Source organism: Sceloporus occidentalis, unplaced genomic scaffold (assembly GCF_023333645.1).
Source record: "Sceloporus occidentalis isolate IW3139 unplaced genomic scaffold, rSceOcc1.0.p SCAF_104, whole genome shotgun sequence".
Classification (NCBI taxonomy): domain Eukaryota; kingdom Metazoa; phylum Chordata; class Lepidosauria; order Squamata; family Phrynosomatidae; genus Sceloporus; species Sceloporus occidentalis.
The window spans coordinates 2,614,050-2,634,933 of NW_028317084.1; the positions used below are offsets into that span (position 1 = coordinate 2,614,050).

General features: G+C 39.9%; 1 protein-coding gene across 1 annotated transcript in view; it reads left to right on the forward strand.

The window, feature by feature from the left end:
• The first annotated feature begins 10,472 nt into the window (after positions 1–10,472).
• Positions 10,473–20,884, forward strand: part of COL24A1 (collagen type XXIV alpha 1 chain) — a 200,699-nt gene continuing 190,287 nt past the window's right edge. Inside the window, exon 1 of the mRNA XM_089497545.1 lies at positions 10,473–10,528. Coding sequence (XP_089353671.1) covers positions 10,473–10,528 — 56 coding nt within the window. The remainder of the gene's footprint in view (positions 10,529–20,884) is intronic.

A 20,884-nucleotide genomic window follows, 5' to 3' on the forward strand; every position in this document is an offset into this window, starting at 1 on the left:
ACGCTTATCCCTTCCCCTCTGTTTATTCAGTAGTATTGTTATACTAATAATTTTATCATTTCAAGAACCTGGAAATAGTTATTTCAAACTATAATGCCCCTATTTGTGTGACTTGTCCCGATGAGAATCATTTTGTATGAACTGGTAAAGTAAACATGAGCATGACTCTCTTAAGCCGCTCTGATAGCCTTTAGGGCTGAAGGGCGGGGTATAAATAGCATAAATAAAATAAAATAAATAAATAGGAGATAGAAAACTATTGAGCTGCTTGTTTGTTTTTTAAAATAAGGAATATAATTGTACATCTTTGTCATCACAAAACCTGTTTGGGAGTTAAACAGGGAAGAACTATACAGAGAGAGAGAGGTAAGAACCTGTTGTCAAAATATTGTAATAGTACATCAGAAGACATGAGTCTGGAAGGAAATGGTCTCAAGACGTACTGCTCTGAGTGCACTGATTGCTCTCTGCCTCCAGGTTTCGCCATATGTAGCCTCCCTCAGGTAAGCTATGTACCATGAAGACTGCTCTGAATCCATGTCTGTGTCTCTTTACTTCTACATAATCCCCTGCCTTTGATGTTGGACCTATAACAGAGTTTTCAGAAGTTAACAAAATGATTTTTTTAAAATTTAATTGTTTGTTACAAGTGGGTCTACAAGGAACAACTGACCTAATAAATAATTTCTTTGGTTTTGCTAGTTCTTTGGTTCTAGTTTATGAAGATCATGCAAAGAAAAACAGTAAAAAACACCAGCATTAGGAAAACAAAGAAAAATATTTTGTCTCCTCTAGTTCTCTATAGTGCCACCTAGACATAAAGCACTCATTCCCATACCATAAAAACAACTGAGAAAGAAAACCAAAAGACTAGGTATTCTTCTTAAGGAGGCCAATGTTCAGAGTGCATGTATGGGCAAGCAACTGAGAGAGTAAACAAAGGAACTACATTACATAGTATGTGGCATGAAGAAAAAATCCTCTGGTTTTTTCTTCTTATAAGTAAGCATTTACTTACTTATGAAGATCAACATCAACAATCTTAGATATGTGGATGACACCATACTACTAGCAGAAAACAAGACTTAGAACAATTACTAAGGAAGGTCAAAGAAGAAAGTGCAAAGGCAGGCTTAATGCTGAACATAAAGAAAACAAAAATAATGACCATGGAGGAACTACATAAATCCAACCCTAGACAATGAGAACATTGAAGTTGTTGAAAAGTTCCCATACCTTGATCAGGAAGGAGATTGCAGTCAGGAAATCAGAAGAAGACTGGGAATGGGAAGGGCAGCTATGAAGGAACTAGATGAGATCTTAAAGTGTAAAGATATACAATTGAGCACTAAAGTTAGAATAATCCAAGCCATTGTATTCTCCATCACCATATACAGATTAAGAGCTGGACAGTGAAGAAAGCCGACAAGAAGAAAATCAACTCATTTGAGATGTGGTGCTGGAGAAGAGAGCTGACACCATAGACAGTCAAAACAAACAAACAAATGGGCCCTTGAACAGATCAAGACTGAAATCTTCCTGGAAACCAAGGTGATCAAACTGAGGCTGTCATACTTTGGTCATATCATGAGAAGACACAACTCATTAGAAAAGACAATAGTGCTAGGAAGGGTGGAGTGAAGTAGAAAGAGAGGAATACCGCATGCCAGATGGATAGACACAATCAGGGAGGTTACGGGTCTGAATTTACAGGACCTAAAGAACAGTGGAGGACAGGGTTTTTTGGAGATGTCTCATCCACAGGGTCAACATGAGTCGCAATCGACTCAAGAGCAGTTAATAACAGCAAAGCATTTACTGGTTATGTTTTTATTTATTTATTTGCTCTCTCTCTCTCTCTCTCTCTCTCTCTGTGTGTGTGTGTGTGTGTGTGTGTGTGTGTGTGTAAGAGAGAGAGAGAGAGAGAGAGAGAGAGAGAGAGAGAGAGAAATAAGAACAGAGGAAAGGTGTAAACTTCCTCTGTTCATTCACTCACTTGTAAGTAAAGATAGAATTCAGCTGTACTCAGCAAACCCTATACTTTGTCTCTAAGCATCTCTTCTTCTGAATTCATTTCCTGACTATTCCCTTCCATCTTCCCACCCACGTTTTTCTTCCTTCAGAGTTTCATGGGCACTGATCAGGTTCCATCCTCACTGAACTCTTTAGAAGGAGGCTTCTCTTCCTTCAGTGTTTTCTTCTGTTTTGGTATTAGCAATCCTCAGGGTCGTACTAAGCCTTCTGATACTACACCCCTGATTTGTATATGGCAGTAGCCACTTTCTATACATATAGTAATGGAGATCAGATAATGAAATCAGATTTAGAGAATAGGATGCTAAAACATTTAATATCCACATGGTAAAAATACTCCACGGTGGGAAAAGTAGCTGCAACTAACATTCTTTAATATTGTTCCCCATACAGCTAAAAATCACTCCTGCAGGACATCCGTGGGAGTACTGTATCAGTAAGGACTTGTTATGAATAAGATCTATGGATCTGCCAAACTTTTTTCCACTCCTCTTTTCTATAATGTACACAGTGCCCTGGCCTGTATCATTTAACATTTTCCTGCACATGTTTCAAGAGACAGCTTGGATGAAGCCTCTGAGACAGAACTGTGTAGTGTTTCACAGTAAAGATAGAAGTAGTGGAAAATCAACTGAAGTTTAAAAAGCAGAAATGGAGAAGGGAGAGAAGGGGATCGTATTTCTTTTGGCACAATATTATGCCCAAATTACATCTGTTCTTCAAACGTTTTCCAGGAGTACTAGGATCCTACACTAAAATTATTCAATACAAAAACCCCCATTCCTTCATCTTTTAAACTACTCAGTGTTGTTTAGTGCCAGATCTTTGCTGAAGTTTGTACTTCACTAGGAATCTGTGCAGATTTTGCCAAACGTTGAGATTTACACTAAATAAAGAAGCCTGTATTTTTATGCCTCATCTCTGTTTCTTGGCAGAGTTCAGCATTTCTGATCAAGCTGGGCAGCTTACAAATAAGACTGTTATATTGATGGAGCCTGGAAAATGTTGGTAGTGATGATACTTTAAAACAAAGTAAGAATAAGAGTAAAATGAACATTCATTGCAGGCAAATATTGATATTAAATGTCAATAATCAAATGTGAAATATTATGAAGAGGATCATTTCATTAGCAACTTCTAACAAGGGCTGTAGTGAGTGACTATAGAAGTGTCCAGTGTCTTCCAATACTTTGATGGGAAAGGACCCTCTGTGGGGATTTGAAAACCTTCCTAGCAAACATATTGCCTCCAGATGAGGGTCAAATGGCTTACAGGGAAAGTTAATAGACAGAAAACATATTGCTGTTTTTATCAGCATCTGTCTATGTCAAAGAAAGGAAAACCAGTGAAAAGGTGCCACCAGATGTATTTATTTTTACCCTTACATTAAATATGTTTTGTATTGAAAAGGAGATATTTATTTCAATTACATTAATGCTACCTTGGTGTTTAAATGTACAATATATTACTGCTCTAGAAACCTTACTGGAATGAACATCAAAAATCTAATTCAGGATTTTGTTCTTCCCCTACTCCCCTTTTTTGAGCTTGAATTTTGGATAAGCCCATTTCTCACCCAGTGAAAAGGACTGAGTAAAGGTAAAAAGAATTCACATAGGAAGGCAGCAGGAAACCAAAATCTTTATCTATAAACGATAAGCCAGACTGATGCCACTCCTCATTAACAATGCCCCACAGTAAAAACCAGAATCTTACCTACATAATTTATAGGTATTATTTTTAAGAAACAACAATCAAGAAGAACAATTAATGAAGAAACGCATAGTTCAATAGTGATATTGCTCAGCATCTGCTGCTTTCCAGGGGTGGGGGTATTACTCTACCACAATTCAAGTCCTCTTCTCTGGGTCCATTTTCTTCCTATGACCTCTGTTATTTTCTTCCATTTCTCAGACAAATAGAAATAAATTCTGAGACAAAATTGGGAAAAAGTACTTCAAGATCACACCATCAAATAAATTCTTCATTCTACAAAAATTAAGGTTCATATTAGTAATGTGTGTATGTTTGTGTGTGTGTGCACCCTCAAGAGGGAGTGGAAGACACTCCCTTGAAGTATGGTGGAGTTGCCTTCTTTGGAGATTTTGAAACAAAGGCTGGATGACCATCTGACAGTGTATTCCTGCATAGTAGGGGGTTGAACTGGATGGCCCTTGGGGTCTTTTCCAATCCTATGATTCTATTATTCTAAATTACCTGTTGACTTGTGGTGATCCCATTCATTTCATACAGTTTTCTTAAGCAAAGAATGCTCAGAAGTGGTTTTGCTAGTTCCTTCCTCTGAAATACAGCCTACAGCATCTTGCATTTGTTGGTGGTCTGCCATCCAAGTACTAATCAGAGCTCTCCCTGCTTAGCTTACAAGATCAGATGGAATCCGTGCCTTTAGAGCAGTGGTTCCCGACCTTTTTGACTTGCGGAGCCCTTATTTCTATGGTAGAGCTGTACCCTATGTCTTACAAGTTAATGGTGTTTAGGAGTATATATAATAATATATTCTTATTCTCTCAATTCATTCAAATTTTATTTCTTTTGTTTTCCTGGAGCAGCCACAGAACACCTGAGAGGTACACAAACAGCACTAAAGGCTCATTGGAGCACAAATTGGGAATCCCTGCTTTAGAATATTTAGGCCCTTTATGAGGAATTTGTCTGAACAAATAGCTAAATTAGGTGACAAGAGCTGCATGTCTTTTCCCTTCCTAGTTACAGCTGTTTCATACCAATATGACAGTACCTAGTTATTTAGTCCACGAATGAACAGTGGTAGCCCTTGATTGTTACCTGGAAGGATGCCAGCAACAACAATGACACCTGGAAGATGATTTAATTTGTCCATTTAAATATATTCTACAATCGCAAACAACCCTAAACTAATCATATACTAAAATAAATAAAGATTCCTATATCCCAGTATGCAGTTACACTTATTAGAACCCTGGTGTTGAAACACTCATATCTACTCACATGCATATAAGATTTCTTAACTGGATCTATAGCATTTTTAATCACCTTTTGGAGCAAATGGGATATATCTGAAATAATCGAAACTGCACCAAAATCTTTAACGTCCACAAAAATAAATTCTTTTCCTTAGAAAAAATAGATATGCTTGCACCCTTAGCTCATTTTGCTGCTCTGCAAGTTTTTTTCCAATGGGTCCATCGATGTAGGTTCAATTCAATCAACTGCAGATGACTACGGAGAAACGTTATTAATGCATTTTTTGTGGGCTGTGCAAACAGTTTTTAGTCCACATCATGGGGCTTCATCTAAGCCATGAACCAAGTCTGCACTACTGAGTAAATGCCTTAATGTGGGGATGAGCAAAGTGTGGCCAGTGTGATTCATGTGGCCCTTTGGGACCCCAAACTCTCCAGACTCCTAATTCAGGCCATTTGTTGCCATGCCCCAACCCCACTGCATACCCCCCCCCCAAAACAAAAACAAAAATAGTTTTTAAAATCTACCAAAATTGAAATGAGAAATATCATAACATCTGTCCCAGTTTCAGCAGATATACTGTTGTGGTCTGGGAAGGGGAAATGAGGAAAAATTAGTTCCCATCCCTCCTGCAGTTGCCCACTTTTACTTTAATATTGTAGTACAACGCGTAGAACTGACTGCAAATCCTCTGCTGTCGTCTTCTCTTTGGCACAGGCTATCCTGGAATACTTATCTTCTCTTTATCATTGGAAACATTGGAATATATATGAGCAGATATGTATGATGAACATAGAAAGAAGGTGGCATACATTTGAAGTGGGTATACATCCCCATTTGGATGGGGACAGGTTTTGTTTTGTTTTGTTTGTTTGTTTTGGCATTTATGAGGGAGAGAATCCCTGTTGCATTCAGCACTTGATCATTCACTTTATGTACTATGGAACATGGTGTGGTTAATACAAAAACATGAGAAAGCTGAAAATAACAGGCTTAAATCTGAATAAAAGAAACCTCAACATGGATATGATAACTGTTTCAAAATATGCAAGATTCAGTCATAAAGAAAAAGAGAATCTGGGGATAGGCCAAGTGCCAACAAGGCACCACAAAAACAAAAGTTAGATATTATCACTTAATTCTAGGCTTTAGGTTTTAGTGTGTCAGGTAAATGATTTGTACTGACTAGTAGAGATCTTGGTTTCCATTTTTGCTTGAAGTGAAGTGGTTGGTTGAGTGCTTCATCATGATGATAATTTTCAAGTCTGGGTATCATGGCAAACAATTGGAAAACATTTTGAACGATGGCATGTTGACATGTGGTTTGTTTTATAGCGAAGCACTCAGATCAAAATTACCACCACAATGATTCCAACCCATTTCTTAGCATTCCAGAGAGATTCATATGAATTGGTTCTAAGTTATGTAGAATTACAGAATGTCCTTTTGAGGCAGGTTTCAAAAATGTCAGACAGCAAAGCGATTATCTAACAAGGGATTAAAACTAGAGAAATCTTGACTGTCACTCTCAAAACCTATCCCAAATGGCTCATCCAATAAAATCAAATTCTGTGATGTATTCTGGCTAGGTTAAAGCATTGCTAATAAAAAGTAATTGAATGAAACATGTTATGCTAACAGGTTTTCAAGTAAAACCAGTAAGACTGTAGCTTTAAACTGGTACCTAAGAATTCAAAATTTGGTATTGCTGCTCTTGCTGCAGTGGCAGTGCTAGCAATACTGGCATCAGTAGCAAATGAGGTAGCAAGTACTTCAAAATCAGCTGTTGTGCTGGGAATACATGTGTTGACCACCCTTGATAAAGTCACATTGAAATCTGACTTGGATCACATTCACCTAAAGGTTACTGAAGGCTGAAATGGGACTGTAGTGCCCATTCTGAGTGGACAAAGTTTTGTGGAAGAAGCTGTTGAATTCTTTAAACTTGATTGGGTTGTTAACCAAAATAATGTGACCTGTTCTATACTTAACATGTACACTGATGTATGAAAATGATCGTCTAATTGGACAGAGGATTCCAAATTGCAAAATAAATAAATAAATAAATAAATAAAATAAAAAAAAATGGTTGGGGTTAGTAGCTGGCAGTGGCATGATCTGTGGCTCTTTTGAGCCACATGACAAAAGTTGCAATAGGTGACAAGATAGGGGGGAAAGTGATAAAAATGTCACTGGACAGAGAGTGTGCAAAGGGTTTGCTAGAGTCCTTTATACAGGGTTGAGTATTGCTTGTCCAAAATGCGTGGGACCAGAAGTGTTCTGTATTTCAGCTTGTTTTTATATTTTGGAACACCTGTGTTTGCATATATGTACATTAGAGATGGGACCCATCAGAAAACAAAGGTGCCATTATCTCAACCACCCATGAAAGAAGTTTTGGGTTTTGGAATATTTTGCATTTTGGGATTCTGGATAAGGGAGACTTAGCCTGTATCAGTATTGTTAATTTTCCTGTCAAGATGCTGAACCTTAACAAAACATGAATGGCAATGTCTTAAGACTATAACTGTAAAGGAATGGGTTGGCCTAATGGTGAGACTGTGGGGTATTTATAAAAAGTCTGTTCTTGCTGCCCAGTGAGAAGGGATGGCAGGTTTCAGGGCTGAAGCATCCTCCTTGTTTTATACTAGAACCTCAAGGTCCACAAACTGAAGCCATGTATGGAAGAGAAGATCAAGGGAAAACATTGCTAAAAATGAGGGACAAGAATACTTGTGACCAGTGGTGTCATTAAGGGGGTGCAGGGATATGTGAACCGCACCGAGTAACAACACTCTCCTCAAACACCTACCTTTTGCTAGAAATGGTCTGTGGCATTCAACTGCTTCACTTTAAAATGTTTTAGGAGATGGTGGGAGTGGGGTGAAGCTCGGTGGGAGGAGAAAGGAGAGGCCCCAGATTTTTTTTAATTCAGATTTCAAAATGTTAAATTTTATTTTATTTTTTAAAAATGCATTTTTAATTTTTTAAAACTCTTTTTACATTTTCTTTAAAACATCACATTTTAACCACATCGTCACGATATAGATAGATAGATAGATAGATAGATAGATAGACAGATAACTACATTTACGTTGCACATGTAGTATTGTAATGTGAAAGTATCATTGTAATTTTGCTAGTTGTTCATGTCACAGCTATTAGCATTACATTCAGCGGTATATGGGAATTCCGATTTATGAGTAACATTAGTGCAGAAAAACATTCCTGTCAGGATGGGATGTTATGAATTAAGGATACATATAGGAGCCCAGAAATATGAAGCGGCAAGGGTTCTTGTCAGGGATATGTGGCTGTGTTCTGGAAGAGTTTATTCCTGACGTTTCACCTGCATTTGTGACTGGCACCTTCAGAGGGTGGTGGCGGCATGGAGGTGTGTGGGGTGTGTGTGTGTGTGTGTATATTTCTTCTTCGTGGTCTTTGTGAGTCACAGAGATGGATTATTCTGCTCCTGCGCAGTAAACTTCGGGAATCACTAGGCAAAACTTCAATTGCAACTTTTTGGCAGTAGCTCTGTCTCCCCTTCTAAGATCCCTAGCGTTCCCGCTCTTTTCCCAGTTCCTTTCGTCCACTGCGACAACAGCTTTGAAGGAACTTCATTTGGAATCACTCTCTTCCTCAACAGCTTGACTATGGATTGACCTCTATTTCAGACTTGACTATTCCTTTTGGATTTGGACTTGGTGACAGATGCAAATCAGCCAACCATGGGCTGTCTTGACTTTGTTTTTGCTTCATAGTTTGGATTTCCTAGCTTGTGAACATGGCCATGGGGTCTACCACCTTTCAGAGGTAAAATCCCTGGTCAGGACTTGTTCTCTGCCTGGGTGAGGCAAATATATATACACTCATCCCTCCATATTTGCGGCTTTGATTATTCATGAATTTGATTAATGTTCTCTCAAGGAATATCTAGGTCCTCCAGTGGAACTCTATGATCAACTTTAACTAAAAGTTGCACTGAAAGACCTATAGGCCTGTTACAGACAGGCCAAAATAAAGCTGCTTCGAGTCACTTTAGAGGTATGGTATTTCAATGATGCATGCGTCCTAAGAGTCCAAAAGCTGTACCAAAGCCACACTCCATTTCTAAGGACTGGAATGCAGCTTTGGTGCGGCTTTTGGACTCTTAGGACGCATGCATCATTGAAATACCTTACCTCCAAAGTGACTCGAAGCAGCTTTATTTTGGCCTGTCTGTAACAAGCCATAGATTCCCAGAGAGAATACTCTACTAGGCATTTGTAGCTCCTTCAGTGCAGTTCTATGGCCAGTGTCTGTTGGAGGTTGACCACAGAGTTACACTGGAGGACCTAGAGATTCCTAGAGAGGTGTCCTCTCAGCTAAAAACATAGTGTTTTTGTTGTTTGTGGTTTTTCCATATTCACAGGAGTCTTGTGCCCCTAACCCTAGCGAATTTATACACATGTACAGTTGGCCCATGACATACGTGGGCTTCCCTTCCACGGCTTTCGGCATACGCTGAAACTGTGGTACATTATTATTATTATTATTATTATTATTAACCTTTATTTATAAAGCGCTGTAAATTTACACAGCGCTGTACATACAATCTGGTACAATCTAATGAATGATGCGTGTGCCCTGTTGTTTTCAATGGGGTGTAAGCATATGCGGTTTCCCCCTTACGTGGGCGTCCCAGAACGGATCCCCTGCAGTGGGAGGGAAGGGAGGACTGTACTGTCTGACCCTTGGTTGCCCTGAGTGAGTCACACTCTCTCAGCCTCAGAAGATGGCCATGGCAAACCCCCTCTGAAGAAACATGGCAAGAAAGCCCCCTAATAGGTGCTTGCCTTAGGGTCACACCAGCAGCAGCAGCAGGGCTCCTAGTGCCCCTGGGTGTGAGGCTGGAGGAAGAGGCTGGCCTTTGGAGGCGAGGAGGAGGCCTGGCCTTTCGCCTGCTCCTCTTCTTCTTCCCTCCAAGGGCGAGGGAAGGAGGGGAAGATGCTGCTGCTGCTGCTGCTGCTGCTGCTGGGGATGCGTTTGGTGAGGTAATGGCAAGGCAAGCGAGCGGTGAAATTTAACACCCAGCAGCAGCAGCAGCAGCAGCAGCCCCGGTGGAGGGGAGGCTGTGCTCCTTCCTCGCCTGGGCTCCCTCTCTCTCTGCTGCAGGCTGCAGCCCTCCTTCTCCGCCTGGTCCTCCCTGGAGCACGACCTGCTCTCTCCCTGCCCAAGACCCCCTCCCCAAGGAAAGAGGCGAGGCAGGAGGGCTCCTTGGCGCCACAGCCTCCCTCAGAGAAGCCACACAAGGCTTCCCAGGTGGGGAAAGGAAGAAGGAGCCACTGAAAGCAGCAGCAGCAGCAGCAGCAGCCCTTCTTCAAGCCAAGCTGCTGCTCTGGAGAGCTGGCTTTCATGGAGAGTACCTGAAGCCTGGGGCGCCTGGGGGCTCCTGTTTTCGGCTAGCACTCCGCTGCTCGGACAAATGCAGACAAATGCATTGGGGAGCTCAAAGGCCAAGGAGTGGAAGCAGCTCTCCCGCAGCAGGAAGGTGAGTAGGAAGGAAGGAGAAGAAGAAGAAGAAGAAGAAGGGGGAGCGTGCAGCACCTTTGGAGGCTCCCTGCAAGAAAGAAGTCGGGATGCAGCCACACGGGAGAAATAACCCGGTTTGGCCCCGCTTTAACTCTCTTTCTGGCTCAAGGCTATGGCATTCTGGGAGTTGGAGTTTGTTGTGGGGTCCTCTGGACCCCACAACAAACTCCAACTCCCAGAATTCCATAGCTGTAGAGCTAGACAAAGAGTTAAAGCGCTTCCAAACCGGGTTATTTCTCCAATGTGGATGCAGGGTTGACTTCTAAGGGGACTTCTAAGGGGACCACTGAATAGGAAGAATTTTCCTTTTTTATTAAAAACATGTGGAGTGGTGATAGGCTCTGATATCCATCAATATATGAGGGTGCAAAGGGATCTTGTAGTAGTAGCACCTTTGCTACCAACTCCCACCACAGCTTTCCCTGTAGACTTGAGCCTCCAGGGAGAGGGTCTTCCTTCTCAGGATTCATAGGGATTCATAATAAGAAGAATTGCCCCTGTTTTAAAATAAGTGCTGATAGTCCCTGCTATCCATAAAGATATGAGTACGCAAAGGGATCTTGCAGCACCTTTGAGACTCACTGAAAGAAAAAAGCTGGTAGTCTTTCTATGAAAGACTGAGCCTAGGACTCCCATGGCCCACTGTGTCTAAGGACCTAGGACTCACATGGACCATTGAATGAGAAGAATTTCCCCCTTATTGAAAAAAGAGGGGTGATAGTCTCTGCTCTCCAGAGGGATCTGGTGTAGCACCTTAGAGACTAGCTTGAAAGAAAGCAGTTGGTAGCAGGAGCTTTGGTAGACTTGAGGACTTGGTTGATGATTCAGTGGGCCTTGTGAATCCTAAGTCCTTAGAAGTGAGATCCCCCTGTAGGCTCAAGTCTAGGAAAGCTCTTGCCATCACTTTCTTTCTAGTTGTAGGCTAGTTGAACTAGTTATGCGATCCCCCCATACACACTGTTGCATGTTTTAATTAATGTGGTTTAACTGATGTTAACTGTTGGTTTGTTGTTGTTCCCATCCTTGATCCATGGGGAGATGTGGGTAAGAAATAACAACAACATCTTTTAGAGACTATCACCACTTTTTTGAAAGGGAAAATTCTTCTTATTCAGTGGGCCATGTGAGTCCTTCATCCTTTAGAAGTAAAACCCCTGTAGGCTCAAGTTTAGGAAACCTCCTGCTACCAACTTCTTTCTTTCAGTTAGTCTCAAAGGTGCTACAAGATCCCTTTGCATCTTCATATGTTTATGGCTCTCAGAGACTATCACCACTTCTTCTTCCTTTTTTAATGAAAAGGAAAATTCTTATCATGAAGTGGGTCATATGAATCGTAGGTCCTTAGAAATAAGATCCGCCTGTAAGCTCCAGTCTAGGGAAGTTCATGCTACCAACATCTTTCTTTCAGTTCATCTCAAAGGTGCAACAGGATCCTTTCACATACTGATTTCCCAGACTAACGTGGCTATATCTTTGAATTCATAAACAATATAAGTAATCAAACTATCAAATGGAGACCTTCTCCTCTGGCTGATGTTAAAGGCAGTCCTATGGCAGAGGAGGAAGAAGGCAGATGGAAGTTATTGGCGTGATTCCCAATCTTGACTAAAACAGCTAAACAGATGGAGGGAGTCCCTGGCTTTTCCTCTCCGTAGGAGCTTTTAGGAGACTTGTCTCTCTTACAAAGACCCACAAGTTAGCTGCCTGGGCTGGAACTGCTGTCCTTTCATATTCTTACTTCTTTTTTAAAAAAATATTTTTCCTTCAACACAGGGCAGATTTACTTTGTTTTTGTTTTTGTTGCCCTGATCATTAAGTAGGAAGCAGCTTAATGAATTAAAAAGTTTGGGTGACTAAGCAGAGAAAGTTTCTATCTCTTTAACCAGAGGTGGCTCTGTTGTCTTCACTTCAGTATTCTTCCCTAAGGATTTTGAGTGTGAATGTGTCAGATTTGCAGAACAGGAGTTCCCAAACCTTAATCTTACTCAAAGTGGCACTGGAACTTGTTTTGTTCAAATCCCAGTTGTGGATTGAACCTGTCACCCAAGACTGATGAGTAGCTCTTCTTATTTCCCCAACTGCCTCACTTGGCACTGATATGGGCAATAATCCTGTGATAATCCCTTCCATTCATTGCCATTGAACATAACACTGTGCTTCAAAACATTTAAGATCCACTTATCCTCAAATTTTATTCTGCATGGCATCTTCACTTTGAGTTCTAGTATAGCAATCTCCTGAAAGCCTGTGGGGGATAGTGGTTTGGACTTTCGACTCTGACCCTGGTTCGAATCCCCACTCAGTCATGGAAACCACTGGGTGATCTTGGGCAACCCACGCTCTCTCAGCTTTAGAGGAAGGCAAAAGCAAACCCCCTCTGAACAAATCTTGCCAAGAAAACCCCATGATAGGGCCACTTTATGGATGTCAGAAGTAGGAAATGACTTGAAAAACAAAAACAATATTAGTCCCCTGTGAAGAACTGCTTCAGAAGTGAACTAAGGCTGCATCTACAATGCAGAATTAATGCAGTTTAATATCACCTTGATTGCCATTGCTCAATGGAACGGAATTCTGGAATTTGTAATTTTCTGAGGTATTTAGCCTTCTCTTTCAGAGAACTCTGGTGCCACAACAAGCTATGAACTACAAATCCCAGGATTCCATAGGATGGTATCAAACTGCTTTTATCAAACTGCTTTTAATTCCTTAGTATGGTAGTAGCCTAAAGGTCCCAAAAAACTTAAGATACACTTATCACAACATGAGCTTTTGTTAGCTATTCAGATACCATGGGAACTATTTGTTGGTTTTGGTGCAACAGACTAGCATGGCTACAACTTTGGCAGTGGTTACACTGAGAGATGCTTTGTCCTTTATAGTTTATTGGGCAACATCTAATTGATGAGGAAGGATGTGTTGGGTTTTATAGACATTATGTATGAGACACTGTCCCAATCAAGAAAGCTGCATATTTTGATGGCCCCACTGAATGCACATTATTAGCATGACATGAAACACTGAAGGAAAATGTTGCTTTCTTTCTCCCTTTCTGCCTGGAACTAAACAGCTCTTGTGTGTCATTCTTAGAAAAGAAAGCATTGGATTTTCAAGTAGATTTGGCTGTGTGAAAGATTTGACTGCTCCTCCTGCTCCTCCCGCTCCTTCACTTGTTTTAAAATAAAGTTATTTAGTGGTGATGTGTGGCTATTTAAAGTGTCTGCAGGTATGAAACATGGCAGAACTGTTTTTGCTTTCCCAAGTATGCAGGCAGGGCACTAATAGCGTGGAGAGAAAATATCATTTTGGAGATGGCTTACACATGTGTGTGTGTGCATTTGTGTGTGTTTATATGCCTATGAGGAAGGAAGGGGGAGGAGCAGATGACTGGAAAACGACACCCTCATTTTACAGACAAATGTTCCTTGGAGAAGTGGGGTTGCCAAAATGTAACTTCAATCTGCTTCCCTCTGGTTCATCTTCAGCAGTCGTATTTTTCTTCCCCTGAAGGCAACAGAAGCAGAAAGGCATTTGTTGTTACTTGTGGTAACCTTAGGTGGGTTCGAGTTTCAAGCATGAAAAATCAAGGTGATCTTTCTGGATGCAGTTTGATTTGCCCTGGGCTTTGCACACTTTTCTGCTTAGAGAATGAACAGGCTCTATCAAGTAGCCAGTTCCTTAATGTAATACAGCAAGGTCTGTCCGGGTAGCTTTCTACAAACAAATCCCTTGGCGTGTGAAGTAGTCTTTCTATGAAAGAACTGAAGAGCAATGTGTCTACTTTCTTGGGATTTGCAAGGCTGACTCCTTTGTTTCATGCCTCATTGATTTGAATTTATCTCTGTGTGTCAAACTTATCTGTTCTTTAAGGGCCTAGTTCTCACTGCGTCTGGATCATACTACAGAATTGCAGGTGAGAACTCACCTGATAGAAGTCTCTGCTTCCAGAAATAATAATTTTAAAAGCCCTAAACTTATTTTAAAAAGACTAGATATCAGGAAGGGGTAGAAATAATCTCCCTGACAACTAATTGTTTGAGATGACCCTCATCTCTCCCCCGTCACACACACACTAAAATTATTTTAAACTTCTGGAAGAATGAACAACTGAAGCCAAATGCTTTGGAAACTCCATTCTTTGCCAGAAATAATAAAAGCTGAAATTGCACTCGAATTTCCAGATACTCTAAACATCATTCAGGAGCAATGTACGTTGCCACTGCTCACAAGTTATACTTTTACCTCATTAGTGTCACCATTCCCACCCCAGCTAGAGCGGGAAAATACATCCTTCTTTCATCTGCCTATGGAGATATTTTCTATATATCAAAATTTAGTTAGTGAGGATGGGGTTATATGAACCCACTTGTGCATTAAAAACTACATGCTAGGGGCTTACAGGACTGTGTGAGGTTAGCCAAAATTGCACGTTCAGAAAATTTTAGAAAGAGCCTGATGCGTATATCATGTTAGGGAGCTATGTGTATAGAGCTCCTCCCTCGTATGTGTTGGGGAGGGGTCCGGACCAATTGGAATACCCTCTTACATGGAGGAGCCCTATGTACTTTATCATCGTCACTAAATCTATGGGAGAGGATTTTTCTAACCCCTCCCCATTAGTCAGGCAGTGTATATGGAGTTTATCACACACACGGCGCTTCTGTCACCCAAACATCATCAAAATGGGGCAGAAGCGTCACGTGGGTGATCATCTGGCACTTCTAAAGTGTAATGCTATCGTTATTGTCATGGAATCATCAGCAGAGAGCCCTTTTCTTATTAACGGATTAAATCGTTAATAAGAAAAGGGCTGTTTCCCTGATGATTCCCCGGCGATTCCATGACAAAAACGCTTCCATTTCCCTTCAGTAGCGCCCGGTGTGATCACACCATGGACACGTCTACCCTGTTTTGATGAAGTTTGGGCGACGGAAGCTCCTGGTGTGATAAACTCCTAAATTCCCTCTTTCTGCATCTGGTCCATCATGTCCCCATTTTCCTCCTCTCTGGCCTTTCTTATAACTGACAGTTTTGGGGAAAGCAGAATCAATTTCACTGTTGTCCAGCTGCATCTCTACTAAAAGTCACAAGTTGTATTTTTTAAAAGATTTAAAAACCTGGTATTATCACCAACTGCATATTTTGCACGAAGCTCTAGCTAATCCTGTATCTCTGCTGCTTATATTATATGATGCATGTATTTCTTAATCCATGTTTGGCTCGTGTATCTCTCTGCGTACATCTATACAAAGGTTTGATAGATGTGCAGTGCACTAAAAGCACTTATGCTTTCTTTTAATAATCCTGGTTTGAAAAAGATTCCACTGTCAGATTAGTCTTTGACAGTCTTGAGCAACTCAGTATAGCCTAGTCATCTTGGAAAGTGGAGGAAGTTTAGTTTGGGCTGTTCATTTTGAGCTGCTAAGCATCATATGTACAATGTAATACTGCTGCTATAAATTAAGAGAAATATGCTGATGTTATCCAGGCAGATTTTGATTGGTTAGCTCCCTCTTCTGATTGTAATTCTTCTATTTCCAGCATTGTTATTTATAACACATGTGAGCCTAACATTTAATCACAGGTCAGTTTTCTTACACTGATTTCAATGAAACTATATCATAGAATTTGTAAAGATCACAAGGGCCATCCAGTTCATCTCCATGCCATCCAGGAAGACACAACCAAAGCATTCCCAATAGATGGCTATCCAGCCTTTGTTTAAAAATTTCCAAAGAAGGAGACTACACTACACTGAGGCAGTGTATTTCACTATTAAACAGTTCTTACTGTATAGAAGTTCCTCCTAAGTTTTAGGTGGAATCTTTTTTCCTGTAGTTTAAACCCATTGCTCTTTGTCCTAGTCTCTGGAGTTGTAAAGAACAAGCTTGTTCCATCCTCAATATGACATCCCTTCAAATATTTAAATATGGTTATAATGTCACCTCTTAACCCTTCTCTTCCCCACACTAAAGATTACCCAGCTCCCTAAGCTGCTCCCCATGGAGCATGATTTCCAGACCTTTCACCATTTTGATCATCCTCCTTTGGACACACTTCAGCTCGTCACTATCCCTCTTGCATTGTGGTGCCCAGAACTGTACACAGTACTCCAGGCAAGGTCTGACCAAAGCAGAATAAAGTAGTACTATTACTTCCCTTGTTCTAGACATTGCACTTCTATTGATGCAGCACAGGATCATATTGACTTATTAGCTGTTGCATCACACTGTTGACTCATTTTCAACTTGTGGTCTACTAAGACTCCTAGATCCCTTTCACATGTACTGTTACCAAGCCAGGCGTCATCCATTCTATATCTGTGCATTTCATTTTTTCTGCTTAATTTTAGTAGCTTACATTTCTCTCTGTTGAAATTTATTTTATTAATTTTAACCTAGCTCTCTAATCTGTCACAGTCATTTTGAATTTTGATCCTGTCCTCTGGGGTATTAGCTACTCCTCCTAACTTGATCTCATCTGCAAATCTGATAAGCATGATTTCTATTCCATCTTTCAAGTCATTGATAAAGATGTTGAATAGCACTAGACCCAGGACGGAACCCTGTGGCACCCTACTAATCACTTCTTTCTACTGTATAACAAACTCCAGGAGAATATGGTCATTTCCCCATAAGGAGCCCACTAATTCTACCCCATTAACGAGGCCATCACTGTTGGTAAGTTAGGATCAAATCTAAAACAGACAATACTCTTGTTGCCTCTTCCACTTTCTATACAATGAAATTGTTTACAAGCCAATTGAGGAATTTATTTAACCTTACATTTTTGGCAGAGTTTGACTTACAACAAATATCAGGATAGTTGAACACCCCCATCACAAATACATCTCTCCTTTCCAAATATGTAGTCATCTTTTCCAAGAAGACATCATCCAAGTCCTCATTCTGGCTTGGGGATCTGTAGTACATCCACACAGTGACTTCACTGTTGTTTCTTTTTCACTTACCTTTTACCCAGATGTTCTCAAGGTTTCAGTAATGCCTATTATATCATATTTGCTTGGTTGTGTTAAGAGTTCAAGTTCATCTTGTTTATTTCCCATGCTCTGTGCATTAGTATAGACACATTTAAAACCATGGGCCATGCTTACAAGTATTAAGTCTTTTTCCTCCCACTGTTATTTTTATTTATTTATTTATTACTGTTTGCCTTGTTCTCTGTTAATGGTCAGACTATTAAATTGATTTAAGGGTACTTTATTTTAGCTTGTTTACATTATGAACAATTGGGGAAAACACTGTCAATATATTCCCTTACTGCCAGCAGTATATGTCAATGTGAATACAAACATTCACATTCCATTTGCATCACAGTAAGGCTGGATTAAATAGGTTTGAACAATTTGACAAGCCTTTGTAATCTGTGGCGTAGGAACTGCTGTCAAGGTTGCAAAAAACAAGGAAACGTGTTTCCTACACTATCTGTAACATAGATTTCCAGATGTAAAAAACTGCTGTAGGAGTTGGTCGTGTAATCACCGTTCATATTTTAGGATGATTAAAAATATTGGCATTGCTACTGTTTATGATATATTCTTCATTCAGGAGATGGGCAAGTAAAATAAATTGTTTAGACATTAAGAACGGTAAAACTTAAGGCCCATCATGGATTGCAAGCTTAATATCCATGTGATGCTGCAACCCAAAATACTGGTAATATTTGAAGTTACATTAACAGATGTATTATCTACAAGATTCAAAAGATAATGGGCAAGTCACATGCTCTCATCCTCATGGGAAGATAGTGGCAAACCCCCTCTGAACAAATCTTGCCAGCAAAACCCCATGATAGGTCTTAGGGTTGCCTAAGAAAGGCAAACAGTCACCTTCTGCTAGGTGTTATCTGGTTTGCCTTAGGATCACCATAAATTGGGAATGATTTGAAGGCACACAACAAGAGGAAATGGAGTGGGGGTGGAATTTAGTTACGGCAGATACAGCTTACCTGTTCAGGGTTTTTTTGAGACTTCAGGAAGGGTCTTGAGATCTGATCACTCTAAATTCCTCCCAGTTTGATGTTAGGCTCAATTCAAAATTCTGGTGTTGATCTTTAAAGATTTAACCAGTATAAGAGTGAATACTTAAAGGAACACTTTTCTCCATCCGAAGAGACTTATCACTTCTGAGGTGGGGAGGAGGGAGCATTCTCCACAATGGCACCCCAGCTATGGAAAGCTCTCTAGACATATTTATTTATTTGCCTAGAAATCATGATTGCCAAGCAATGTCTGCTCTGTTTTTCCTTTAATGGTAATGGAGCATGTCCAGAGGCAGAAAATCAAAATGGTAAAAGGTATGGAGACCATGCCCTCTGAGGAGCTGGGTATGTTTAGCCATGAGAAGAAAAGGTTAAAAGGTGATATGATAGCCATGTTTAAATATTTGAAGGGAAGTCATATGGAAGAAGGAGTAAGCTTGTTTACTGCTGCTCTAGAAACTAGGACACGGAGCAATGGATTCAAGCTACAGGAAAAGAGATTCCACCTAAATTTTAGGACGAACTTCCTGATGGTAAGAGCTGTTTGACGGGTAATATGCTGCCTTGGAGAGTGGTGTTGTCTCTGTTTTTAAACAGAGGCTGGGTGGTCATTTGTCAGGGGTGCTTTGATTGTGTATTTCTTAATGGCAGGGGGTTGTACTGGATTACCCTTGTGGTCTCTTCCAGTCCTATGATTCTATTATTCTAAAAGTCCTTGTATTTCTTGCCTTTTCGTGCCTTTATGGTATTTAATAGGGTTGTTTGTGGGAGTCCCAGTTGAGTTTGGAATCTGATTCAACAGTTCATATCTGGAACTGAATCAGTCCAGATTCACTCAAACACATCCATACCAATCCAAGAAAAATAGGGAAATCCCTTTGGACTATATATGCCAGCTCTTAATGATGTGTGTGTTGAGTGAGTATTTCTTAGTGTTTATTTCTGGATTCCAAAGAACTGAAGGTAGAGAGAACATTACTGAAAAAGGAAGGTAGAGAATTCTGTTGATATACATTGTATATATAGCCTGGTATGAGGTCAACCATGGCTGAACCATAATTTAGCTGTAATGCTTTGGGGCTGAGGGGTGGGGGGTGGGTTGCATGCTATTTCATCTCCCTCTTCTCGTCCTTAGTTCTCAATTTTCCACCCATGTAATAATAGCTGGATTAGGCAAACTATGGTTGCTTAGAAATTAGTTTGCTTCCAAATCTGTATTGGAAATTATGGATTGCAGAGAATGGAAATAGAAACTATTTTATTTGAAAGTTCTAAAAATAATTTTGTATAGACATAACAATAATGACCATTGATGTAATGTTATAAAATATAAAGACCAGCATAGGAGTTATTAGTTATGAATTACAGCCGTTGTAATGTTATTTCATTCAAACTACTTACATGGAAATACTGATTTCTCTGCCTGTTTGTTAGCAGTTTACAAATGTGCGGGGGAGAGATTTGATCAAGAGGCCAGTCTTCTAAATTGATTCACCTTCTGTAAAGAAGTGAATGGATGGCTGTGGTTTTAACAGTCATCTGAACTGATTGTCTTTTGGTCTTTATGCTTTTTCTTGTTTGAGTGATCATCTGTTCTTAATATTATCCAGGTACAGCTGTAGACTTTGAACATGCATTACTTATCTTTGTTCATAAGACAGACTTGACTAACTCACAGACAAATGAACTTTTCAGAAACGTAACTAAAGATGGTTTTAAAAAGGCATCTTTTAGACAAAAATATCAGTTTAAGGAATAGACATGTCAATACATCATTTATTACTGGAATATATATATTTACTATATCGGTTACAATAGGACATTTTAGCATTTAGTGAAGATGTTTATTAGAGTTATTTTATTGGTTAATTTGAAAAAAGTGCCTCTATTTTTTGCAGGGAACAGTACCATTCAGTGGAGTTATTGATATTGATACCTGGGTTTTTGGATTAATAAATTGCAAATATCTATTGAAGATAGACACAGTGATACTAGTTATTTGCAAGTCGTTGTAAAACAGGATTTAACATTATGTACACAAGCTGAAATGAATCTGGCAGACATTTGGGGCATGTGCATTCTTCTTCTCTCACACCGCTGAGTTTAGTTTCACTTTCTATGAAAGCTAGTTTGTTGCAAAATTTAAATCAAAGATGGTTCTGTTGAATAAACTATGATTAATTAAACAAAACAGAAAAACAACTCAGGGTTTGAACTGGTCTCTTTTGAAACTTATGTAAACTGTATTTTCTTTTAAATCATGTTATGCAAAGCAACAAGCAACAGCAAGTTATGCAAAGCAAAAGCAAGCTAT